The sequence below is a fragment of the Lissotriton vulgaris genome, chromosome 9 (genome assembly GCF_964263255.1).
Source record: "Lissotriton vulgaris chromosome 9, aLisVul1.2, whole genome shotgun sequence".
In the NCBI taxonomy this organism is placed as follows: domain Eukaryota; kingdom Metazoa; phylum Chordata; class Amphibia; order Caudata; family Salamandridae; genus Lissotriton; species Lissotriton vulgaris.
Window position 1 is genome coordinate 1,218,489,961 of NC_141697.1, and position 21,581 is coordinate 1,218,511,541.

Consider the following 21,581-nt stretch of genomic DNA (forward strand, 5'->3'; position numbering starts at 1 on the left):
TACTTTATTTAATATTATTTGCCCTATACAACCTGGGCTCTGCAGGAGGGAATGGCCATTAATGATGCAGAGTACCAGCTTCCAGAACTTTGTTGTCAGGTGGTAGTGGCGGTTGGGGGGCTCTACTGTAAAAAAGTTTCATAGGGGGGGCTCGGCCGACTAAAGTTTGAAGACCTCTGGCGTAGAGGGAGTAGAGTGTCATAAAGTACACAAAGCCAATGGTAAGAAATGGGCAGAATGCATTCCCAAGGAAGCTTTTTGCCTTCTGTACCACTGTTTCCCTGCTCGCTGCTCCCGCCTCCCAGCTGCCCCTCCCTCTCACCTCCCCATATATGCTGGACACTGCGCCGCTGGCGCGCCGAAGGCTCGCCTAGGGCAAGCCCATAAGCGCCTGGACCGCGCCCAGCGCCAGAACCCCTGGACCCCGCAAACTCCACGACACCAGACTCCACTACGACGCCAGCACCCTCCACGCACTCATCGCCGGCCGAAACCACACCTGCTTCCAGGCCGCCCCGAAACGGACCCATGGACCCTTCTCCTACCGCACCTGCAGCTTCACCTGCAACAGAACCACCAAACCTCCAAGGACTGGACCCAACCACCTCCGCTGCATACTCTTCAACACCCGCTCCGCACGCAAACATGCCGTCGAGCTCTGGGATCTGCTCGACACCTCTGCCCCAGACGTGGCCTTCCTAACCGAGACCTGGTGGAACGACTCCTCGGCGCCCGACATCGCCAAACCACCCCGGACGACTACAAGATCACCCGCAGGGATCGTGCCAACGTAATCGGAGGAGGAATAGCCATCGCCCACAAGTCCACCCTCAAGGTTGCCACCCACGCAGACGACACCCTCAACACCTCCGAGCACCTGCACTTCCGGATCCACACCGACCCCAACACCACCCTCAGAGGAACACCATCTACAGACCCCCCGGGCTCAGTTCAGCGACTCCATCGCCGACCTCGCCAGCACCTATGCACTGGACTACATCCTCCTCGGGGACCTGAACTTCCACCTCGAGAACAACAATAACGCCAACTCCGCCACCTTGTTCCAACATCCACGTACCACTCAAGAAACCCTCCAACAGCCACACCAGCAAGAGAGCCACCTGGTTCACCGACGACCTCCAGACCTCCAAACGCGCATGCCGGAAACTGGAGAAGATATGGCTCCACGAACACACAATGGACAACCATGCAGCCCACAAGGATGCCACCCACAGACATCACCACCTCATCAGATTAGCCAAGAGATCCTCCTTAAAAGACAGCTTGGATAACAACGCACACAACAGCAAAGAGCTCTTCAACATCCTAAAGTAACTCTCCAACCCCAACGACATCCCGCCCTCACAAGAACTGTGCAACTCACTAGCCATCTTCTTCCACCGCAAGATGGCTGACATCCACGACAGCTTCAACACCACGACCGCCCCAACTACGCCAGACTCCATCTCCCCTGTAAACAACCACCAGCGCCATCCGCCTGACCTCCTGGTCCAACATCAACGGCGAGGAGACACACAAGGTCATGAACTCCATCCACTCAGGATCTCCGTCAGACCTGTGCCCACACCACGTATTCAACAAAGCAGACGCAGCCATCGCACCCCAACTATGGAAGGTCATCAACATTTCCTTCGAAACACCGACATTCCCGGAAAGCTGGAAGCACACCGAAATCAACGCCCTCCTCAAGAAGCCAAAGGCTGACCCCAAGGACCTCAAGAACTTCCGGCTTATCTCCCTGCTCCCGTTCCCGGCAAAGGTCATCGAGAAAATCGTCAACATGCAATTGGCCCGTCACCTGGAAGACAACAACATCTTGGACCCTTCCCAGTCCGGCTTCAAACGAAACCACAGCACTGAGACAGCCCTCATCGCCGCCACAGACGACATAAGGTGCCAACTAGACAACGGCGAAACATCAGCCCTCATCCTCCTGGACCTGTGGGCCGCCTTCGACACGGTCTGCCCTCGCACTCTAAAGACACGCCTCCTAGAAACCGAAATCCAAGAGAAGGCCCTTGACTGGACCACATCCTTCCTCTCCGGCAGAACCCAGAGCGTCCGCCTCCCACCCATCCGATCCGAAGCCACCAACATCATCTGCTGCATCCCCCAGGGCTCATCCCGACACTGTTCAACGTCTACATGGCCCCCCTCGCACAAGTGGCCCGCCATCACGACCTCAACATCATCTCCTACGCCGACGACACCCAGCTCATCCTCTCCCTCACCAAGGCCCACATACCGCCAAAACCAACCTCCACTGAAGCTGAACTCGGACAAGACGGAGGTCCTCATCCTCGGACCCAACCCCTCAGCCTGGGACGACTCCTGGTGGCCGACCACATTGGGAACCGCACCAACACCCACCGACCATGCTCACAACCTAGGATTCATCCTCGACTCCTCCCTCTCCATGTCTAAGCAGGTCAACACTGTCTCCTCCTGCTACAACACCCAATCCCGACCGAAACAAGAAGAACGGTGACACAGGCCCTCGTCAGCAGCAGACTGGACTACGGCAATGAACTCTATGCAGGAATGCCAGCCAAACACCTACGACGACTACAACGCATCCAAAACGCCTCCGCCCGACTGATCGTCAACGTCCCCCGCCGCAGCCACATCACCCCCCCACCTGAGAGACCTACACTGGCTCCCCGTCGACAAGAGGATCACCTTCAAGCTCCTCACCCACGCACACAAAGCACTCCACAACGCAGGACCAGCCTACCTGAACAGCAGACTACCTCGTCACCAAGACCTGGAACACCCTCCCTACCCACATTTGGCAGACCCAAGACCTACTCGCCTTCAGAAGACTCCTCAAGACCTGGCTCTTCGAGCAGTAGCAGCACCCCCCTTCCCTCAGCGCCCTGAGACCCTCACTGGTAAGTAGTGCGCTTTACAAGTACTCTGATTGATTGATTGAGAATGCCAAGATTTATTGCAAACCATAGGCTTCGGCCTGATAAATCGCTATGACGTGGTCAGCATTGCCTGCTTCATATCGCTTTTTTATTTTTACTTTCCGCCATCCCGCACAGCAGTTGTCCTGCTGTACAACATGGCTAAACAAAACACTGACAAAGTCAATAGCTCTTGTGTAGGCGAGAGCTACTGACTTTGTAAATGCTTGTTTTCTGGTCTCATCCTCCTTGCAGCCAAAAAGTAATGAAAGCAAACATATTAAGATTCTCACTTTACAAGTGCATGAGCTAAGCTAGCAGTCAAAGGCAGGTTTTTAAGTTTTCCAATCTCTGTAGGAAGGTTAGATATGTGTGTCCAGGGCTTTAAGTGGGATGAAAAAAAGTGGGAGTTCCCTCAAAGGGGCCTGGTCTGTATAATTAAGGGCGTCGTTCAAAAACACCTAAGCTAAAAACCTGTCCTTGGCACCTGTGCCACCCAACTGGTATTTTGCTGTTTCAGTCATTACAACAAGTAACATTATACCTATAAGCCAGGACTATTGGCTTTGTCAGTGGCTGTTAACTGCATAAGATAATTAAGCAACCGCTATGGCTTTGTTGTATAAAATATTGAAAATGCTTCTGTTTAGAAATTAGACTGTGCAAGAACGATAACGAGTCTCTTTGAAGTTTGAAGTTACCTCAAAGGCAGCTCCAGGGTTAAGATTTTTCCCCCAGCCTGAGGGTGAGGGCCGAAATGGAGAGCCCGAAAGGGACCCGTTTCGGCACCTGTTTTTTTTAACTGGCCCATTTAAAGCCCTATGAATGTCGATGTGAGCTATTTACGTGACTGACTTGCAAATGTATTGGGAAACAAGATTAAAGTCGTCCAACAACTAAACTTGCAATTTGAATGCACCTCTTCGATGCCGCCTTAAATTATTAAATGAACTATAGCAGCAGGATTACCATTTGTGACCGGCTGCAAGGCACAACGTGTAACATAGATATTAAGTCATAGAATTGTATTTTATGTAGACAGATCATAACCCTCGATGCAATTTCCTGACGAGTCAAACCTATGACTAGATCCCTCACAGATTTCACCAGCACTTGCATTAACCACTTGTATTAACCACCTGAACTCTTACTTTATTATTACCCGGGTTTGCAAGGACCACAAACATCTCTGCAGCAGGTGCCTCATCCGTCTGCTATTTTAAAATGCTCGCGCCCGAGTAACTGAACCAGAACAGAATTACTAGTACATGTGTTGCCCATGCATTCGGGGGAACAGAGCAATAAAGGAAAAACTCTCAGGATGAGGGCGCCTTGGAGAACTGCACCCCCCCCCCCCCCCCCTTGTCCTGCAGGCCCCGTCTGACAGCCCCCACCGGGCCTGGGCCACAGTAACGTGGGCAGCTCTGCCAAGAGGGCCTGCCTGTCCAACTTCGACGGTTATGCGACAAACAGCAATTTCAGTGCGCGCTTTCTGTGCACTCCGGCGAAAAAAGCGGGCCGAGCCAAGCCAGGACCACAAGCCGGGCCGAGCCAGGACGCCGGGCCGGGCCGAGTCGGGCTGGGCCGAGCCGAGCCAGGACCACGGGCCGAGCCGAGCCAGGGCCACAGGCCGAGCCAAGCTCTTCCTGTCCAGGTATGACTGTCAATCTGTTGCTCGGATACCGACGCGTGTGGATTCACAGCCAATCAACACTTCGGAATTCAGGGCTGTGCAATCGGATTGGCTCATAAGCTACCAATCTCCAATCCTAGTAGACCTTTTGCTTCTTAGCCCCTCCCACCCCTTGACGGCTCTCAGAACACGTGCAGCACGCCCAGGGTTTCGGATGGCTATGACCCGGAAGTAGGCGGAACACGTGAGATCGGTTAAGAGAGCGACGGCGGACTAGGGGCTACGGGTGCCAGGTGGGTTCATGGACCGGAGCGGTCCGTGTAAGTAGCGGGCGGGTGGGTGTCTTACTTTCCGCCCTGCTGTGAGCCCTCTATCGCCTTTCTAGCACTCATTGGAGTTTGGTGACCCTATCACGAACCCACCCCTTGTGGAAGCCAGTGTTTCAGTGACCCTTACATATGAAGTCATTAAACCAACGACATAGTTCCAAGTTGTAATTCGCCTCGTCAAGGGTACTAAGCGCTATATAAATACAATTTCAAATGTGAAACATGAGTAAAAGGCATATTTCACTGCACATAATAGATTGGGGTATTGTATTGTATTGTAATTGCATTTATATAGCGCTTACTACCCCTGAGAGGCGTCGAAGCGCTTTTTCAGCGAGTAGCACGCTACTCCGGGACCCATAGAAGATTAGTGTTGAATTAGTATAATGAAATATGAAAGTAATTTCAAGGACAGCAGAGGAATAGAAGAGGGAAAAATGTTTGGCAAGATAACACGGGAACCAGCTCTGTATTCCTCACTGGAAGAAGAAGAGTGCGACTACATTCAGCAGGAGGATGCTAGCAGGGCTGGCGATAGGCATGGGTTGCTATGCGGGGCCCAGCACCAGGGCATTAAGTGGAAGCTTTTTCAACATTATACATAACAAGCCATAGTTGCTGCTTATTTATCTAATGCAACTAACACACATTGAGAAAGCCAATAGTCATGACTTGTAGGTATGATGTTACTTGTTGTATTATATCTAGATGCAGTGGCAAACCGCAAAAAACAAGTTGGGCGGCACACTATGCTAAGCACAGATTTTTTAGTTTAAGTGTTTTTAAGCTATGCCCTTCATTACATTGGCCACGCCCCTTTGAGAGACCCTCCAGTTTTTTCATCCCACTTAAAGGCATGCCTGTAGTCACACTTGCACCAAGATTCTGCCAACCCCTGTAAACCTACATGGTTGCTGCTTAGATCACCGGGTATGATCCACAGTCCGGTTATAATCTCAGGTGAAAGTTTAGACCTCTTGAACACATATAGAATGAATGTGTAGTTTGTTAAGGCAGGGATACAATTCTAGTCCTGAAGAAGCCCCAGATCAGAATGGACTCATTGTGAGGTCCGAAACATGTTGGCACTCTGTTTGATCAAGGATAATTGAGCAATAAATTCCAACGGTAACCTTGTTTTTTCATGTTTGTAACCATATCCCCACTACCTACACACAAAGAATTTCTCTTGGTATATACTGTGAGGTATTTTTATTCACAACTTTTCTGGACCTTTGCACTATGCAGTTTCAAATTTATCTAAGATCTCCCATTGACTTTTCCCTGGTGGTACTACCCTGCTAGGGTGTGGATAGGCGCTGATGATTAAGCATATCAGGATAAGTGAGTGAGGCGTCTACCCCAATATCTTTGGATACCCCAATAGAGTTTTGGTCTGTTTTTTCCTCCTTTTTTGGGTCCAGTTGCTCATATGTGAGTGAGTGAAAAGTGGATGTCCAGTTCTTGAAGACGCTTCTTCACACTTAAGAATGACGCTTGTTGGCGCTGAACAGCATGATGGAGTGGTTGTCAGTCTTCAGCGATCCATTCAGTCCTGCTGGCCACAAGATAGCATTGCGATCCCAGAAGTGGAGGAGTTTGTCAAGCATGGGGCGTGGAGGTTCCCCCAGGATCGGGGGCCTAGTAGGGACCCGGTGGCCTTGCTCCAACAATAAGAACTGTGTGAGATCGGGACAAAGGAGCGGAGCCAGGTTTCCAAGTAACCCGTGGGATCTTCGCCCTTCAGACCTTCCAGAAGGACTATGATTGCTCATTCATTAGCAGCCTTTGGCATCCTCTACCCTCTCTTCCAGTATCTTCAGCCGGCTTTGAAGGTCGACGAGTGAACTTTATACTGTTGCCACCTGAGGTTGTAATGCGAAGAGTTCCTTCTCACCCTCTGATAATCTGTTAGAGAGTTTGTGGTGGTCGTCCCTTAGAAAGCCCAATTCTGCCACCAGTAAGCCTATCTTAGATTCCATGGAGATTCAGGAGCTTTCAATGGCAGCTAGAACTGTATCAAGTTTGTCATCTGAGGCATCGGGCCCCACTCAGAGTTGACAGGGAGAGGAGTTTCTGGTATAATTGAGGGTGGTTTGTTTGTTCCAGGCGCCGAGGTAGGCGCGTTGGACCTCAAGCTATCCATAGCGTTCGGAAGGAAAGTGCAATGGGTCAGAAATCGACTTCGGGAGCTGAAATGCCCAGAAAGGATCAGGCAAGCAGAGTAGGTAGTGGACTGTGGGCAAAAGCACAGTTGTTCTCAGCGACTGATGCTCACTGGCTGCTCTGTGAGGTAGAGGCAGGTTGTCATTTAACAGTGTGCCCCCCTGCCCGGCAGCGGCAAGTCTGAACGGTGGCCAACTGGATCACTGCATGGGGCTCTCCAGGGGTGCTCAAAGAGTCATGCAGCAAGGGTCAGCTCATGGTGCGGGGACAGGCACCACTCTGTCAACGAGTTCTCCCCGCATTGATGATTTCAGATCAGGATGGTCAGATGGGGCAGCCTCTGTCCCTCGTCTCGAATGTTGGCGGCTGTCGCTGTCTTTGGTTAAACAGGGACACAGCACGGCATTCAGTTAGGCTTGGAATCGCTGGGTTCCCGTGTTCTGAGCAGAAGCAAGGGACACCAACTCCTCGTCCTGGGTGCCATCAGGCAGACAAGTGAAGACAATATTGGGTGTTTGAGAGGGGACAATCTCTGTGTGTAACAATAGCAATCATCACTGCAATACATGTCATAAAGATTTACATAAGGCCTACATGCATTGGACCAGGAGATAGAGCGGACGCGCTGGCATCATGCTTGGGTGCGTTCCATGGCTTTCTGATTCTTTGCCTGCACGGCTCTCACATATCGTAAAAAAACGTAAATCTGGTATTTGTAAAACGCGAACTACTCACCTTTACAGGTCTCAAGGAGCTTGGGGCCGTCGTGGAAATTAAGCGAGCTATTGCCCAGAGTCTGATGGTGCTGAGCTGATCTGCCGCCGGAGATCGAATCATAAGCCCTGTGCTCCGAAGTCAGCTGCCCTGGCCGCTGCACCACACCTCTCCACATGAATCATGTCACAGTGCAGAACTAGAAAGCACCCTGGGGAGTGATGTGACCGGTAGCCAAACATCATCACAACTCTGCATTAGGGAGGGAACCCACTATTTCTGACAACAGTGACAATGATACACATGCAGAAGTGAAATCAAGACATTATCACTAATTAATTGCATAATACGTGATCTGCTGTTATTGGGGGAGCTGCCCCTTTACTCATTCAGGGGATTGCCCCATAACCCATCCTATTGGATGAATATGTTAATCTCGTTTATGATATATCTACTGCCGTAGGACAGGCAGGGTATAACATTTCTCTTGTGATCTCAAGGTGTGAGTGACCTAAAATCACATCTAAACAAACAAGCATTGGCATAGCCAATAGGTCTCGCCTTCGGGACCTTATAAGTGTTTAGCCATGCAGCAAATTATCCTGTTAATAATCCAGCCACACAATTTTACGCCCTATGATGTTTAAGGACGGAACCCCTGTGTGTCATGGACAGAAACATGCTTTGTAATGTACTGTGGTAACACTGGACTGCAGAAGTCAGTGCAGACTATCAGTCTATGCATTGTAAATTGTGATTACCTAATTACGATTCTTAGGAATTCGCAATTAGGTATTCACAAACAATTTTGATGCACGTAACCATATCACTTTTAATAATAGTTTGAGGTGTGGGTGAAACTCTTCCTTCCATGTGTTAAAGAAGTAAGCTTGTTTTTAATTTTGAAGACTTTTTGCATTTTCTTACATGATGTTTGTTGCATGATTAACATGCCAACTATTTTCAGGGCTCGGCTGGTTCACAGCTCCTAGAGCCAGAGCCGACCCTTGAATTGGCTCTCACTGGCAATTTATTGGCTCGCCCACCTCTGCTTGGAACTGGGGAACCAGGTTCGAGTGCAGGCGTCCGCTTAAAATCCTGTCATTCTGGGCAAATCACTTAATCTCCCTGTGCCCCAAAAAATTAATTTCAACTTGTTTAATGTAACTGGTGCTCATGTAAAGCGCACTAATGCCCTTGGGTCAGAGTTTGCGCTATATAAAACTGAGGGAAAAAAGGGGTATGCAAGTACGAGTCTGTAAGTGTGTGTTTCTATTTATCATGTGTCACATTATAAGTGTATGTGTGCATTATATGTATGTCTTTTGGGCATATGCAGGAGTTTATATGGTTGTATATGCTTTGTTTATATTTATACATGTGAATGTACTCATGTGTTTGTATATGTAATTCTTTGTACATATGTCTGTGTGTACATATGCCTGTGTGTGTGCTCATTTTTCAGCGTGTCTAGCTACCTGTATAAGTGTGTGGCAGTGCCCGTGATTGTATGTGACTATGTATGTACCTATGCCTATTTATTTACATACAAGTCTAAGTGCCAATAGCAATGTGCATGTGTGAGTGTATACTAATAACCGTTGTGTGTGTGCCTATGTGTTTGTCAATAAACCTGTGTCTCTGTGTGAGAGAGATGTTGCTTATGCGTCTGCAGCTGTGCTTAAAGCATGTGACTGTGCCAGTCAGTGTCAATGTGTCTGTAATAAGGGTATCAACTGACATTTGTGTTTCTCCTCCATCGCCTGTGGTGCAGGAGAGAGCCACAGTAGCAACAGCCCCCAAGACCATTATTGGATTTTGCAGTCGTGTAATTCCACACACTCTTTCAATGCACACATGCAGGGATGGGTATACAACACAACTATACAGACACGTCCTCGCATGCCAGTGTACACTGAGATAAAGTGTTTCAGACACATACGCACGCACACACTCTGCTGTGACACGCATGATGGGGGTAATAGCAAGGTGGTGAAAAGGGGGGGCTGAAGGTGGGAACAATGTAAATGTAATGATTGAGGGGGAGAGTGGTGGGAGGTAGAGAAGGAAAAGCCGTCGGCGAGATTGGAAAAGAGGAATAAGGGATTGAAAGATGTCTGTAGCAAGGGAAGTAGAAGAGGGCGGGAAAAGAGCGAAATTCCACCCAGTTTGAAATTGTGTCCCTTGCAATCAGTGCCTTTGAGGAGAGGTAATATGGGAGCAATGGAAGGAATCAGGAGTGAAAGGGAAGGGTGAGTGGTGGAGAAACGACAAGCTTAAATAGGGATAAGCAAAGGGCAGTAACAGAAGAGGGTTGGGGAGATGGGAAAAATTTAGGTAAACAATGATTAGGGAGTAGTTCGGAATTGAGGTTTGGGAAACAGTGGGTGTGCGGACGGGATCGGGAAACAAAGGTGTGGGGAGGGGCTGTTAGTGAGGAGTAAAAGCCCCAATGGGGAGCTTTAGCAAATGTAAGGCGAGTGATTTGTGAAGAATGAGGGGGTTCATAAGAAGGGGGAGTGTCTAGCAGACAAGGTGAGGGGTGAAGAGATGGGCTAATTGAGGGGTTAGGACAATGATGGCGAGTCACTAACAGAACAAGCATTGGCCGCGCTGCAGTGAAAGCGACACAGCCGCAAAAGTGAAATCGACGCGCTAAGAAGCAGCAGCTGTTTGTGTGTGTGCATGCGTGTGCAGTCGGCTCTTTTTCGAAGCACATACTCGTGCTTGTGGCGCGTCCCCTGCTCGCTCCCGCAAGGTGGATGCCACCACAAGCACCAGTATGTGCTTCGAAAAAGAGCACAACTACGGCTAAATATCCTCCTATGCAGTGCATGCACGCTGCGTAGGCGAGACCTAAAAAGAATGGTACATGGATAAGCAAGCACTCTGCCACTAAAAGTCTAATACAAATACTTTGACTAGTACAATGCCTTGTGGCACATATCCTTCCTTATTGACTCCTTCAGTAGTCAAGAGGATGCCTGGTGTCCTTTCTCTACCCTTTTACTAAGACATTTCTTCAACTGCCATCTTCTACTTGTTATTTCTCCGTGCCTCAAAAACACAAAAACAAAACGAGAGGTTCATTTACAATACGGGTTGCATTATGCCAAGTCTGCATAGACCATTACTTCAACTGCCCTGGAAGGAAGGCCTACCATACTCGGAGTTCCCGGCCAGATAGGCTGGTATATTTTTGCTTTAAGTAGATCCATCACTGTAGCAGCTCCTTTGCAAGTAGTGAAGCTTTTCACAGTGAGCACCTTGTTTGATGCGCCCACTTGGCATTTGTTTGTAATTTTTCAACATTAAACTCTTGTAGCTGGAGTGTATTCTTGTAAAACGAAAAAAATCACTGTTCATGACTCAAATTAAGTTTTCTTCCTGCGGCCCATCCCCCCTGACGGTCCCCGCTCCCACCTCCCAGCTGCACGTCCCTCCCGCCTTCCTTGCGCAGCGGAGGCGCGCAGAAGGCACACCAAAGGCAAGCCTGTCTGCACCCATCCGCGACCCGATCAAGACCAGCACCAGGAATCCTGTATCTCCAACCATCCACCGCTATGACACAGCCGTCCTCCTCGCACTCAACCCCGTAAGAAAGAACAACTGCCAACAGTCCACGCTGAACACAACCCTCGGCCAGTTCTCCTTCACCACCGCCAGACCTTCACCACCGCCCCGGCTGCTAAAACCGCCAACACCCTAAGATGCATCCTCCTCAACTTACGCTCTGTGCACAGACACGCCATGGAGATCTAGAACTTCCTCGACACCCTCTCACCCGACGCCGCCTTCTTCAGTACTTGGAAACCTGGACCAACGCCTCCTCCGCTCCTGACATCGCAATCGCCATCCCAGTTGGATACAGAATCTAGAGGAATGACAGCCCCAACCACCCGGGAGGGTGCCTCGCCATCGTGCACAAAGACTCCCTCCGCCTCTCCATCTCCAGCGACACCTTCCCCGTCGCTGAGAACCTGGACTTCCAGGTCCAGACCAGCCCCAACACCACACTCGGCAGCACCCTCGCCTATAGACCCCCTGGCCCCCGGGCCTTCTTTGCCGACAACATCACCGACCGCATCGCACCCCACGTTATCGCCTCCATGGACTACATACTCATTGGAGACCTGAACTTCCAGCGACCCCAACTCCACCACCCTCCGGTAAAACCTCGCCAACATCGCTCTGAAACAACTCATTACCACACTGACCCACAAGGCAGCACACACGCTCAACCCCATCTTCGCAGGAGGAAACATCGTCCACTTCAGTTACAGCACGCAACTCCTATGGACCGACCACCACTGCGTAGACTCCCTCATCGACAAACTCAAGCCGATGAAACCCGCCCGCACCCCCGGGAAGGAACTGGAGCAGAGTCACTGATGAGCAGCTCAACTCCACCCTCAACCGCAACACCCCCACCGCTGCAACCAACGCCAACCTCGCAGCCAGGGAATCCCACACATTGATCTCCAACTGCACAGACAAGCTCGCCCGCTACGCTACTCCGAGACACTGCGCCCCCGGAAAGCCGCCTGGTTCACCACCGACCTCCAAGAAACCAGACTCACCTGCAGACGTCTCGAGAAGAACTGGAGAAACAGCAAGAGACCCGAAAACTACACCACCTACAAGAACGCCATGACCGAACACCACCAACTCATCAGAACCACCAAAAGGAATTCATCCACAACAAAATCCTCACCAACTCCAGCAACTCTTAGGAACTCTTCAGCGTCATTCAGGAATTCACCAAGCCCCCCCTAGCGAAGCCACGGACATCACCCCTTCCCTGGACCTCTGCGACAAGTTTGGATCCTACTTCCACCTGAAGTTCAAAAATCTCTACGACATCTTTAACAATCATACACCTGACTCCACAACCATCCCGCCCTCCAGCAATGTCAGCCAGCCCACCATCTCCTCCTGGACACCGGTCACGACCTAAGAGACCGCCTCGACCATGAAATGCATCCACTCAGAGTCCCCCACAGACCCCTGCCCACCACACATCTACCACAGAGCCGCCACTGCCATCGCTCCAGAACTGCGACGCCCCATCAATACCACCTTCAAGACTGGCACTTTCCCCGACGACTGGAAACGTGCAGAAATCCAGCCCCTGCTCAAAAAGCCCTCAGGAGATCCGACGGATCTTAAGAACTACAGGCCTTCTGGCTCCTCCCCTTCGCGGCAAAAGTCGCTGAGAAGACGCCAACGCAGAACTGATAAGGTTCATCGAAGGCAACGCCATCCTCGACCCTTCTCAATCCAGATTCTGCATCAACCACAGCACCAAGACCACCCTACTCACCGTGAGAGATGATATTCGCATCCTCCTCGACCAAGGCCACACCACAGCCCTGATCCTACTTGACCTGTCAGCAGCATTCAACACCGTATCCCACCGCACACTCGCCGCCAGACTACACAACGCTGGCATACAAGAAACGGCCCTCGGCTGGATCCGATCGTTCCTCACTTGCAGAAACCAAAGGATCAGACTGCCACCCTTCCTCTCCGAACCCACGAAAATCAACTGCGGGGTGCCCTAGTGATCATCACTCAGACCAACCTTCTTCAACATCTACATGGCCCCCCTCGCCGCCATCGTCCAACAGCACGACCTCAGCATAGAATCCTACGCCAACGACACCAGCTCTTCCTCTCCCTCACCAAGAACCCCACCACAATCAGACTCAACTTCCAGGAAGGAATGCAAGATGTCGCAGCCTGGATGAGCAACAGCTGCATGAAACTCAACGCAGAGAAGACAGAAGTCCCCCTCCTCGGAACCACCCCATCGGCATGGAACAACACCTGGTGGCCCACCGCCCTCGGCAGCCCCCGACTCCCACGACCACGCCAGAAACCTAGGCATCGTACTTGACTCCTCCCTCTCTATGAACTGACAGGTCAACACCGTCACCTCCAGCTGCTTCAACACCCTGAACATCCTTCGTAAGACCTACAAATGGACCCCCCCCCTCCCGAGTCAAGGAAGACAGTCACCCACACACTCACTACCAGAAGACTGGACTAAGGAAACGCCCTCTACGCCGGCATAACAAGTCTCTGCTCCGCAAAGTCTAGACGATACAGAACACTGCTGCTAGACTTGTCCTCGGAATCCCTCAACACGAACACATCAGCCAACACCTACGAAATCTCCACTGGCTCCCCGTCATGAAGAGTCACTTTCAAGATACTCACCAACGCCTACAAATGCCTACACAACACCGGACGCCAATACCTCAATGATAGAATCACCCTCCACGTACCCAAAAGAAACCTCCGATCCGCCAACCTCGTCCTCGCCGAAAACCCGCGCACCCGCAGAGCCAAAACGGGGGGAGAGCCTTCTTCTACATCACCAAGTCCTGGAGCTAACTCCCGATCCACATCAGACGCGTCCCCTCCCTAAACACCTTCAGAAAAGTTCTCAAGACCTGGTTCTTTGGCTGAACGAAACTGCAGACCCCCCCCCCCCCCCCCCCCCCCCCCCAGCGTCTTGAGACCCTCATGGGTGAGTAGCGCGCTTGCACTTCCCCTGATTGATTAATTGATTGATTGATTGGAGGGGGGTACTTGGTGATTTCCCTGCGTGGGACTGCCATGTCGCTCCAAAACTCTAAACGTAGTGGAACGATTTTCTCGGTGTATGAACATTGCAAAAAAGTGGGGATTGTGTTTTCAAAGTAACAAAACCTCCCAGGATTTTATTTACTATTTTTTTGCAGCAGAGCATCCTTGCCAGGATAGTCAAATGTTTACATAGAATTACTCCAGCGGTCATGGCGAATGAACACATCAGCACAGACTAAGAGCTCTAGATCTCAGGCTAACAACTCCAGGTGACTGAAGAGAGACTTCCTTCTTCATTCTGATCCCATAATGGTTTAAGTGCCACACAGGGCTACAAACAAGAGGGCTTGTAAGCACTTCTGTTTACTTTTTGTCAAAAATTCGTTTTACTACCTTTTTAATGCAAGTGTAATGCAGCATTGTTAACATAACAATACAGCAACTCCACAAAACATTCCCACAACCCATTCGAGCCGCCATCTTAGGTCTGCGTTACGTTACTTGTGGAGAAGTTTGTTATGTTTTCTTAGTCAACCTCTAGCTTTATATCTTGACTTTTCGACCACTACACATATGTCCATGCCTTTGTACTTCTCGACAATCAATAGGAGCCCTCCAGTATTAGCCAGCATTAAGCCAGTGAATACTAGTTTTCTCCATGCTCATTGTCTCCCCTCGTCCAACATTACCCCAAGTGGTGCTAAAGGAGGGTCTTTAATGAGTGGCCTCCCACCAGCTTGTGCCAGCTCCTCACGGACAAATACTGCTAGATCATTCGGCATTCCCACATGGCATGGAAGAAAGGGCCCCCACACAAGCGGCACCTAAGACATAGATCATCCGCACTTCTCCCCATTTTTTGCAGCCTAGATGGCGTATAGTATATTAGATGAAAATGATATTTGCAGCATGCCGAAATGGTCACCTGACGGGCCTCTATCTTAGCCTCTATCCAATTCTCCATTTCTAGGGAGCACAAGCTGTGGTTCCAAGTGTCTTTGAGAGATTGAAGGGGTTCAGTGGTATTCACAACTAGCACCCTTTAGATACGAGAGACACCATTAGCCTCAATCTTGTTCAAGTCTACCTTTTTTTCAAGTGGGTTATATTCTGAAACTGCGGCAAGGTCGTCCTGTTGTCCTCCATGGTATGCCTGATTTTGTGATAGATAAAGCACTGTGAATTATGCAAAGTAAATTATTTTCAAAGTTAATCGGATGACTTACTATGACTAGCTCCCCAATACCCCCCCGCCCCCCTTGGATATCCTGATGGTGTACTAGGCCCTAAACCCAACCAATCCATCTGGATCTTAGTAATTGGCGGTAGGGGCGGAGCATTTCTTTATTTGCAGCAAGAGGTGAGGGATGCTCAAGGTTTTCGTGCTGGTTTCATCTCTAGTAACAAATGCCAATGTCTCAACTGGTAATATTTGTAAAAGACATTTTGATAGGGTGCAAAATCAATTACAAAAGAACGAGGATGGGAAAACATCAGGGTTGAAAATTGCAGTCTGTATTGAAATCTATTGAAACAGTATGTATTCGTTTCCATCTCTAGACATATGCCTGGATCTCCCCTATCTGTAAAGAGCCAATTGTCACGGGGCATTGTATGGTTAAGTAGACTCTTAAAACCCCCAACCCATGGATAACTCGTGATTTCTTATTGCAATGAAGTGAGGAATCTGTCGGCAAATGAGAAGTAATACTTTTGCAGAACATAAAGCATTTGAGGAAGTGCGACCATCTTGAATAGAGCATCTCTTTCATTTTGGAGAGCAGCAATCAATTTGTGCTGTAATGTCATCCTGCTGTTGAATTGATGCATGTCGTCTTTTTCTCTACCTGTGAGAATCTAGACTTTATGCCAGAGGGTGTTGGTGAGATCACAGGAATACTTTACTCTGCTGTCAGGGATTGTTGAGCTGCAGTGAAAGTCCATGCCTCTGTGGGGTGTCTTTAAGCACCCAGCAGTCCTCTATGAATAAAGCTACCTGCTTGGACCTGCACTTCTTCCTAGTGTACACATGACAGCATTTCCTTTGATTTGTGGGCACTGATCCCAGTGTCATGATGAGATAGTGTGGTGTTGGTAAAGTGAATCTCTTGTTTCACCACAGCTGCCCAATGAGGGACACAGCGACTTGCATGCTCAGCCTTGACCGCAGCCATGGCAATGGAGTCGCAGCTGCTCCTGTCACCCATCACCGCCTTGGAGTTCGTCGGAGACCATCTGCTGGCAGGTGGGTTATCATACATTTAAAAATTAATCATGCCTCCTTTAAAAAGATCATGCGAAAAGCAATATAGGTCTGTGGGTTGATGAATAAGAGAAGTACTAACCTGCTCACGGAATGTCCAGTGGTTCTCTGGGGAGTAACAGGTAGTTTAAAAAAAAAGTTTAGCAGATAGTTTGGAGAACGCCATTCCAGTGTCCGCAATGTTGTAAAGGTAAAGTACTGTTAGGAGTTTGCAGTTAGGTTATCCGAGGCAACAGCATGAGAGGGAATAGCAACATTAAGAGTTAAGAAAATGGTCAACATTGTTGCAAAACAGTCTGTAGTTTAAAAAGTTGTTTTACCTCCCATTAAAGAGTAGTAATTCCCGTCCTCATACTGGTTTTTTGCTCATTGATTGATTATTCGAACAACCGTTTAATTTTTGGTTATGCCGAGGATTATATTTATTGTCTTTTCAAAAGATGAAAGGCAAAGTCAGCCCTTGTGGGGTTTTAACTTGTGAACTGAGGTTGCACACAGATCTTTGCATTAATAAACTAAGAAAGTTACAGAGAGAAGTCCGATTTCATTTTATGATCCGGTTATTGTTTTTGTATTCTATTTACATTTTCATGTACTTGTACTGCAGATTTAATAAATTAAGAGAATGAGATATGTTTATCAGCAAATCCTTTAATCTAGGCTGTATTTATTGGCCGTATTCTGATCACTTGATTTATCTTTAGTTTCAAATGTTGAGTGCAATGACTGGAAGCAGGCAGTAGAAATTAGTCTTAAAATACCTGCTTATGAACACTGAGCCAAGTACAGGCGCTGCTTCATTTGTGCCTTTTTGGGTGTTTTATAGGATCAGTAACTATCAAAGAAAATCACCAAAAATATTAGGCAAAAATAGAAACCTTTCCATAGATTTCATGTTTAAATAATGTCCAGAATTGGATCGGCGAAAGTGTTCCTAAACGCCCTCCATGTGGCAGCTACAACATTGGCATTTTTGCTTTTTGTTTTAATCTCAGAATTAGTAAACATGAATAGAAAGTATCCTTCCTGGCATTTCTGGCAAACGTGGCATGAGTGCCAACATTTTAGGCATGGCATTTTATGGCTTGCTGTCTATAAACTATAAAAACCCTCTTAATCCAAACCAGGCTTTCCTGAAGGCAGAATAGAAGGGGATCACGTGAGGCTGAGGTCGGGGACTCAGCTAGTGTAAGCTTCACTTTGTCCTTGGTGTAAGCCTCTCTGGAGACTTGCATCTTCTAATGCGACCCACTAAGCACTCCCATGGCGGAGAAGCGGTTGGCATGATTCACAGTACCCCACAGGTATTCTGCAGCATGTTTCAAGCACATTGCATATCCCCTCTACTACGAAACACACTAAAGGGGGACAATATTGTTTATTCCATGCAGTATTTGGAAAGGAAATGCTCTTTAATAATAAATACTGGTTCAAGCAGCGTTTTCTACTGCCTTGGCACAGAGTGGGGACAAATGCCTGCAATCTTCTCCAAGAATTGTTCAAAAGAATGAGAGAAACCGACAGCATGTCTGTTCGAATGGGATTGAGGTAGAGCTTCCATGTAGCACTTAAGAATGCACGGCCACATGGGCTGAATGTAATACCATAGGTACATCCGGGTGCACAACCCCAGAGAATTCAGGACTCTAACCATTCAAGCTCTAGTGTTCTCTAGAACAAGGCATAACTATAGACAACCCAATCCACACCTTCCGGGCTTTAACCTTATCTCAATGCAAACAATTGTAGTCAATTAATCTCTTTAGTAGAATCATTGGTTGTGCTGCATGTCCAGCAAGACATATCACTACAACAACATGCTAATCACGCACTCTCATACCTCAGATGTTGCCAGTCAGTGACTTTTGTTGTCTTTGAGCCTGCCTGGACACAATCCAAATCTGGATGTCTGCTGTCCACCTTCAACGCAGCCAAACAGTTGTCCTTATCTGGATATGGGCTGTCTACCTTAAACTCAACCCAGCAAGTGGCAAAACCTGGAGGTTTGCTGTGCACCTTAAGCTCAACCCACCCAAGATGGAATTAATTGTTATTATTTGTACTAAAATCCAATATAAGACCCAGACATGATGTGACTCTCAGACTGCGCTAGCTTCCATTGATGCTGTTCTACCATTCAAAGATGGTGCAAGTAAAAACCATCTTATTTCAAAAACACATCATTGTCCCCTAGACAGCTCCACTGGCTCCTCCTCGCAGTATGCACCCTGTTCACACTGTGTTGCAAAATCTCAAAAAACAACTAGAAGAAGTTACCAGACTATCTTTTACCTTGGAAGCACCCTCTACTTTTCGGAGGCCCCATGCCACATGAAGTGCTTCTGTTACAAGACTTGAAAAGCCATGCGTTGATAGGAGGCTTACTCCTAAAAAAGGGTACCCCCTCTAAAGGTTACATTTAGGGTCTGGGAGAAAACGGGGACAATCAAACCAAAAATCTGTCAAACTTCCCACTTGACCTCTATTTCTTCTCTCTTTAAGGCTAGATCTGTTCCACTGGGTTATTAACGTACTCTCTGAGACATACAACATCAATTTATTAAAAGATTTTTATTGATTTTTTTAAAATGATTTCATTATTGGTATCCAAAACATTAAAACCATACATATTATGAATACTTTTTTCCATTTTTCCTTATTTTGACATAGATGTTGTACAATTTATACATGGGCAAATATCGTGACCATTTTTGCACACAATGTACAATTTTCTCGACAAAACCCCTAACAGTTCATCACATACTCATACTACCTCTCGCATCCACATTGTACTCTGCCATACCATCCACACTAACCATACACCCAAGAACACACAGACATAATGGTCAAACAAGGGACAGAGATGTTAAAGTCTCCGTGTTGTGGGCTGGGTGTAAAAACAGACCTGTCTTGTGGAGGGGTCAGAAGGTGTTGGATTTAAAATCCAACACCTTCCCTACTGTTGCACAAATTGGAGTTGGAATAGTAAATTATACTTTTCTAACATCCAGCGCCCCCCGTAGAGCAAGTCGTTGTTATGACTTGTGGGGTAATGGTATGCGTTGTTACAACGCTGAACATGGATGACGCCACTGAATTCTCAAATCATTTCTCACTCGTCTTAGTAACGCCGCTCTCTTCTTATATATTTATTCGACTAATATTAGTAGTCACATTAACTGCTACGTTTCTCAAATCTGCCTTTAATGGTTCCAAGATTAAGTTTAAAACAAGCACATTTAGACAAAGTATTGTTCCCGTTTATTAGGGGCCCTTCAACCTGGACGTGTCTCGTTTGACAAAGTATTGTTCCCTTTTATTTGCATGTTATTAGGGGCCCTTCAGCCCGGACGTGTCTTGTTTGCACCAATAAATACAAACGGATTCGCAATTTTCTGATCAGGGAAAATATGTTTTCCTTTTTCTTATTACTCATTTTCACATTAACAGCATATATAATACAATACAAAATGTAGACTCAAAGAAGATATCCTGAAAAAAAAATATATGAAGCCCTGGACATTTCTGGTTTATCTGAGCAAAAACACTTGAGGGCTCTCTAACAAAGAGTGGTGTCCATAGTGGGCCCAGGAGAGCTGGATTCATGTCAATTTCTGGGAAAAACCACAAACTTTCAAAATGAGTTCCATTCCGTTTCAATGCCTGCACAGGTATCGTATGTATAGCATCTATGCGCTCTAGTAACATAAGCCATCTCCCGCAGCCTACTCTGAAGCAGTCACATGACACAACACAGTCCAGTAATGGCTCCAAGAATCCCTACACTGAAGGCCATTCTCACCTAAAGGGGCCCAGACCAAAGGCAGTGTTGACACCCAGGGGCCCCATGCGAGCTCAGGGGCCCCAAGCGAGTCAGGGGCTTTCACCCCGCACGCCCAGCCTTTAAACATCTGTTCTGTGCACGACCCGCCTGGAGAAGGCAACTCAAAATTAGAAAAGTGAACCTTCCTGCACCCGATTACACACGGCCACTGTACACCACTACACTGGGGGCTTCACAGCGCCTGTGGGGTGGATGAAATGTGGCACCTGCCAGTGCGTGCCCATTCTACCTTGGGGTTTATGGGGGTAGAAATGGGGGTGCACTTTCGTACATCTGTTGCACGTCAGCATATCTGCTGGTAGCTCTGGACGGTGATGAAAGCAGAGCCCAGGACCCGGCAGACTTCTGAGGGCGCTTCACACACTCTATGGGCCCGGGGGGCATCACTGCCCAGTCATCCTTTTTATTCATAAACTGATGTTATAAGCTATAACATTGAGAACTTGTGACCGGGGAGGAGGAGACACAGGCAATGGATTTGGTGTCACACATGCGTAGGATATTTCCCAATATTTCTACCAACTTGGGCTTACAATACAGACCAGATCAGTAAAAACCACAGCCAGGTGACAACTGTTGCTCTGCAGCTATTTATCGCTTTTTAGCCATTATGTGTGCTGCAGTTTTTTTTATCACAATACATGCTAAAACCATATATATTCGTGCAATATAGGTTAAATAAACAACCAAATTTGCCTGAAAACGCCATGAAGGGGCCACTTCCCAAGAGGTGGGCGAGCCACTGGGAGCTCGAGTCGATCTGAAGCCTGGTTCTGGCTTAGCTCAAGGTTCTGTTGGAAGTCCATGCCCATAACGAGCCTAGCTTCAATGTGGCATCCGTCTTCCTTCTTCCAAGGATGTGACATTACGGCAGAGCTGGAGACTGTGGAACCAGATTAGAGCCTCAGCATCAGATCAACATTCAGTGATTTCGGGCAAAGCACTTACTCTTGCCATGCCTTCTACAAATGCAAGTTACCTTGTGTTATGTAACTGGTGCTCATGTAAAGCACAATACCTTCGGGTCACATTGGTGCTATATTTTAAAACATTGCAGTAAAATGCCCTAAAAGGTCCAAACAAAGCCTTAACATGAGAGAAGACAAAT

At 48.1% G+C, this 21,581-nt stretch overlaps 1 protein-coding gene across 2 annotated transcripts in view; it reads left to right on the forward strand.

Annotated features, from left to right (window-relative positions):
• WDR6 (WD repeat domain 6) overlaps nucleotides 1–21,581 on the forward strand; it is an 87,202-nt gene that overhangs the window by 18,877 nt on the left and 46,744 nt on the right. Inside the window, exons 1-2 of one of the 2 annotated variants that reach the window (XM_086939320.1) lie at nucleotides 4,810–4,856; nucleotides 16,489–16,611. In XM_086939320.1, the coding sequence (XP_086795446.1) occupies nucleotides 16,539–16,611 (73 nt within the window). In that variant the 5' untranslated portion in view covers nucleotides 4,810–4,856; nucleotides 16,489–16,538. Of the gene's footprint in view, nucleotides 1–4,809; nucleotides 4,857–16,488; nucleotides 16,612–21,581 lie in introns of those variants that run through there. The other variant, XM_086939321.1, reaches the window with a different exon arrangement.